Source organism: Tasmannia lanceolata, unplaced genomic scaffold (assembly GCF_043159265.1).
Source record: "Tasmannia lanceolata isolate RefF3 unplaced genomic scaffold, GAP_Taslan_0.1 ptg000003l, whole genome shotgun sequence".
In the NCBI taxonomy this organism is placed as follows: Eukaryota; Viridiplantae; Streptophyta; class Magnoliopsida; order Canellales; family Winteraceae; genus Tasmannia; species Tasmannia lanceolata.
In genome coordinates, this window is record NW_027518680.1 from 8078037 (window position 1) to 8083397 (window position 5361).

Consider the following 5361-nt stretch of genomic DNA (forward strand, 5'->3'; position numbering starts at 1 on the left):
CCAATTCCCATAATTCATAAGACATAAATAACGTCTTCATCTTAATAAGCCAAAATTGAAAATTTTCACCTTTAAATAAAGGAACACTTTGCTGAAAATTTGAAGAATTGGTGTTACCTGCCATATTGCGAACTCACCCAACCGGTGTTTTCTTAAATTCGCCCTGGCTTTCCTGCTCTCTACTCGATTGAAAGATCTCAAGACCTTCTGCTCTGATACCACTTTGTAGAATTTTATGCAATAGAAAACATAAAGCAAGATAGAAGAACTAGAAATAATTAACACAAGAAGATAATAACCAAGCTTTTATTGAAGGAGGAAATAAGAACAGTAGAATATAGTGGAACTCTTTCTCATCAAAAAGTATTGTTTCATAACTTTTCCATTCGTCTCAAATTAACTACAATAAACCATCAATATAACTACTGTTGCACGTTCAATAACCATAAAGCAATACGTTTCCTACTTCCATTCTTCTAATAGTACTCCACCGAACACCTGGACTCTTTGGATAAGAATATATAAAGATTCTAGAATAGTTCAAAGGATAAACAAAATATCTATACACTCTATCCAACAGAGAGAACCGATTTCAGCTTGGGATATGTGGACCCCACTAGTTTGAATTACACGTTCCAACACATCTGTGTCACTTTCTTCATGGAAGAAAAGGAAACTGTGAACTGGAATTAACTACGGGTACTTTGATGAGAGCCTTTCCTCCAACACCTGAATTAAACCTCCCGTTTGAGAGTGGGAGCTTCTTCTTCCAACAGTCCGTGCCTCTGAAAATGGCGACCGCACAGAAACAATCAACCATGCAAGCTTCTCTGCACTGGTCCTCGTTGAACGGATTATAGTGTTCAAAGTCGGACATTGGCCAATCCGTGTTTGCCATCTCTATCAGTTGGAATTGAGGTCCATGGTCTTTTCCCGGTCCATCAGGCTCACAACTCTGTGAAACGAAGTCCGGCTTGCATCCACTGAACGTGTTATTGGGATCAAAGTACGAATAATCGAGTGGACAATGGCAACTAGGCCTTTGAGTCTCATCTATCATACAGTAGCTGTTGAACCCACAAGCTCCACTGCCAAAATCATCTCTAATTGCCATACAAATATCAGAAGGCACTGACCATACAACAGACCACGACCCAGCAGGCCAGTTTCTGTTGCTCGAGCCGTTCTTGGGGTAGGTGTACTGCCTGAAAACTCCGTCAAAATCTAGTGTTGCTCTGTGGTAGAAGTTTGTTGTTGAAACTATGGCTCCTGAAGTGAGGTTGTGTACGCTCCCATTTGTTTGCCTGAGGTAAATGTAACCTGACTGATTGAAGATCATCTGAGAATCGGTTCCTGCAGTGCCGCTACTCCAGTAAGCATTATAAAGATAATTGGTAAGGAGATTTGTTGTGTAAAGCACGAGATTGCCATCTGTTTGGAAACGAAGCTCAAACTTTCCGCTCGAGTAGTTGGTCTCTGTTTCACGAGAAGATAGCGTGGTGCCCATATCCAATATCTGTGAAGGCAAGATGGTGTCCGTGGATTGATCGAAACTCTGCCAAGTGATACCAGAATTCGAATTCCAGAGCACCAAATTCCCAGTGTCGAGAATGGCAGCAGAGGTGGCACTACCGTTAGTGACTTGAGCCGTCCATATCTCTTGTCCTTGATTATTGCTCAGCACAAGTTGTCCACTGCTCTTCAACTCGACTTTCGATCCATAAAGCACAAGATTACCTCTCTGTGCAGACCAAACTATAGTTTTTTCTGGTACTTTGTCGAACCAGATTGCAAGTAAGAAGAGATTTTTGTCTGCAACAGGTTTGAACCCGAATGCGAAATAACCAGAAGGTGAAACCCATGAAAAATTGTCACTGGTAGAGAGACTAGAGCCCAAACTTATCCTACCATTAGTTTGAGCGATGACAGAAAGTGGAAAAAGAATAAGAGCAAGCAAGAACAGCAAAGGATTATCAAGAGCAGATGCCATTTGAGATTAAGGATAGTATAAATTTTGATAACAAGAGAAGGAATTGCTGATCAGCTGGTTTACATGGAATTAGAGAAGGAATTGTGATCTAATAATTCCCTCTGCTTGTTTTTTTTTTATAGATGGAGATAATATTGTTGGTTCTCTATGTCTAGTACAACAGACTCTTGTCTTTTTGGCTTCGACAGCGACTTGGAGTGATCTACTGATCTTGACCGTCCAGCTAATTTTAGCCACATTGTAAAACATAGGGAATTCAAAGTTAATAGCTGTTAGATTAGTAACTTGCTTTTGGGAATGGACCGTCAACAAAAGTTGAAAGCAACATTATACTAGAAGCTCTTGATCAGATATGTTTAGGACCATACGATTATCACGTGATTTTAGGCCTATTACCAACCAAAGAGGAGACACCGTTTTATGCACCGTTTAATTCACAGCTCGAAATCGCTACCAATTCTTGACGGGTTGTTCTTTTCAACCTTTATTTTACGGTGGGACCCATCAACATATATGGTGGGGCCCAGTCTACATGTCTCTGTTTGGATTATTTGATTGTGATTTCTTCCAATCCTTGTTTGCTTGGTATCACAAATCTAACGGTTGGAAACAAGTATCTGGCAATTCGGCAATCTCGAGAGGTAATCCAAGTCGAAATTCACCTGGCATGGATGTACTGATCATAAGATTAACCGTTCATCTTGTGGGCCACCAAGAGGTAATATGTATTTAACGGTCTTGATCATGCTCCATCGGTATACTGGGACCAAGAGTAGTAATAAAATAATTGGGATCCTTGTTGTGATCTGGACCATTCATCTTATAGGTCCCCACCTTCGGCAATTGAAACTGCTTTCTCTTCTGCCAACCTAAAGAAGAAAAATAAATAACACGGTTTTTTTGTTTGTTTGACTGGACTTTTCCCCTGCGCGTGGAATCTAATCCCATATGGACAAGGAATTCGTAGAAAAATAAATGAAGATGAGGAATATCTTCTTCATCAAAAGCCATGGGTAGCAACCATATAACTTCATGGAAATACACGGGCAACTTCTCAGAATAATTTCTTGTTGTGAAAAGTGCAACATAATCTTGACTTGGGATAACTCACATGATGTTAGCATGAATAGAATTTCCATCTCAGGACTTTGAAAATCACACTATTCAAACATTTCTAACCATGAAAATGAATTTAGACCTCTATAACTCTTTTAAAATCCCTGGAACTTTAGAGTAGTTGGGTGATTAGAATGAAGGGAGGAGACAGAAATTTAAAATCCCTGGAACTTAATTGGGGTTATCCGTTGTATGATTACAGTTAAAAGGTTCCCACCGAGCCTTCATCCGGCCATCTTCTCCAATATATTGCCGTGGTTTCCAAGCTCGAAAAAAGAAGGTATTTTGTGGCTCTCCTTCCTTGTGAGGCAACGGTACATGCAGCATTACTTTTGGGCTTCTAGAATCGGTTGAGATGGGTTTTGGGGGTTTTTGAAGGATAGCTTTATTTCTTGCCCTGTTTGGAGTTTGGGAACAGGTGCTTTCTCCCTCTGCTTCTACTTTTCTGTAAGTGGGTTTGAGTTGGGGTATGTGAAAACTTTGAGGTTTTGGGTCTTTGTTGGGATTCAATTTTGTGGTTCTGTGGTATAGGTCTCTTTGCAGAGACCATTCGTGAAGGGCACGGTTCTGTGGTATAGGTCTCTTTGGCAGTTTAAAGTTGCAGAAATGCTCTTGCAATTACGCCTCCTTGATGTTCGATGAAATGCCTCAAAGAGACTTGCCAACTATTGTTTGCAGGGACATTCCAGCAGTGATGCCCACCAGGTGTTTGAAGAAACGTCTATGCGAACCATATTGCGAAGGGGCATAGCGTAAACCCATATAATCTCTTCCATTTTCGGTCTTTATATAGCCCATTCATCATCACCAATCTCAGCCGATTGCACCACGGATTGTCGACGGTCATTCAGGAATCACTCAATACAAGTTACTCTCGGAGAGATACTATAAGTAGGAGCCGTGAGGGCTATACCCGCCTTCTAGTGCCACCGCACCGTTAGTATCTCAACACCTGGACACCTTGTGTGTAAAACGGACATAGTTCGTATGCTGGACGATAGTCACAGCATACAAGTAACTATGCACCCGGCCAGGTGGACCTCACGACATTAAATCTGGTCGCCATCTACAGAAAGATTCTCGCACAAGGATAATTTTGCAGGGAGAGGGATCTTCTTCTCATCTGTATCCTCTACCTCTTCTTCTTCAGCTCCTTCAGATTCGGTGTCTTCCTCCATCTCGGTCTCCGCGTGGGTTCCCGATCCAGAATCCGGTGGATTCTCACGGCTCGGTGGTCGGCACATTTTGCAGAGCGGAGGAGGATTCCGTGACAATTATGACCTCCGTCGGGGTGAGAGGTGTTGGGGGAGATCGCCCTAGATGGGCCAGTGGGGCGAATTTGATCCCTCTTGGGGTCCGGCGGATCAACCCCGAAGCAGGCCTTTTGGGCGATTCTGTAGGAGGTTGGAAGAAGTTTGGCTCTGAGCCGGCAGTTGGGCAGAGAAATTGGCCTCACCGATATGAAGAGGAGGAGTGGCTACCCGTCCGAAGCAAGAAGGGAAGACGAATGGAGAGTGCCTTCCACAAAAGAAAGAATAGAGAACTGGGAGATTGGAGATGTTGCAGATGTGCTTTCAGGAATTTTCGAAGGAGGGTTAGATGTTGGAAGTGTCATAAAGTCTGGTCCAGTTCGGACTTCAATTTTCCAGGGCACCAAGAACAGTCAGCGGATCCGATGGTGAGGAGGAGGCTTGTTCCTAAACCAACAGCGCCTCAAGCAGAGAATGTTAGAATGGAGCCGTTGCTTCCTGCAACTTCGGAAGGTGTAGCTTTCAACCTTGAAGTAGTCCCCCTTAAGTCTATTAGTAATGCAGACTTAGGCTTATGGGGGAAGATGAAGGAAGGGTGGGATGGTGATCTGGATGCGCTGGAAGACTGGCTCTCTCGCAATAGCAGGACTAAAGCTGTGGTGTATAAAATTGCTCCTTTAGAAATCCAAATTTCCATCCCAGCGGGCGCTAATCGATCTCACTTAATCAGAGATTGGTGCTCTCCATCCCATTCTCCTCTGGAAGATCTTCAGAAGTGGGATACAAAATTTCCTAAGGCGGGGAAGCCTTCCTGGTGGAAAATAGAAGGAGTTCCGCCTGAAGCATGGTGTGCCGATAATTTTCAGCGTATAGGGAGGAAAATAGGCCAGGTGGTGGAGGTAGATTTGTCGTGTTATGCGGGTTTCGGATATGAAGTGGGTAGGATGCTGATCATGTCTGAAGGACGCCCCGGAAGTGAACTATCTCTCCAAAGCTCTATCGATG

General features: G+C 43.2%; 1 protein-coding gene across 1 annotated transcript; it reads right to left on the reverse strand.

The window, feature by feature from the left end:
- Nucleotides 1–658: 658 nt before the first annotated feature.
- On the reverse strand, nt 659–1990 carry LOC143864688 (G-type lectin S-receptor-like serine/threonine-protein kinase LECRK3). Its single transcript, XM_077375447.1, has one exon. It carries the CDS (start codon nt 1988–1990, stop codon nt 659–661), a length of 1332 nt encoding a protein of 443 aa, XP_077231562.1.
- Nucleotides 1991–5361: the final 3371 nt, after the last annotated feature.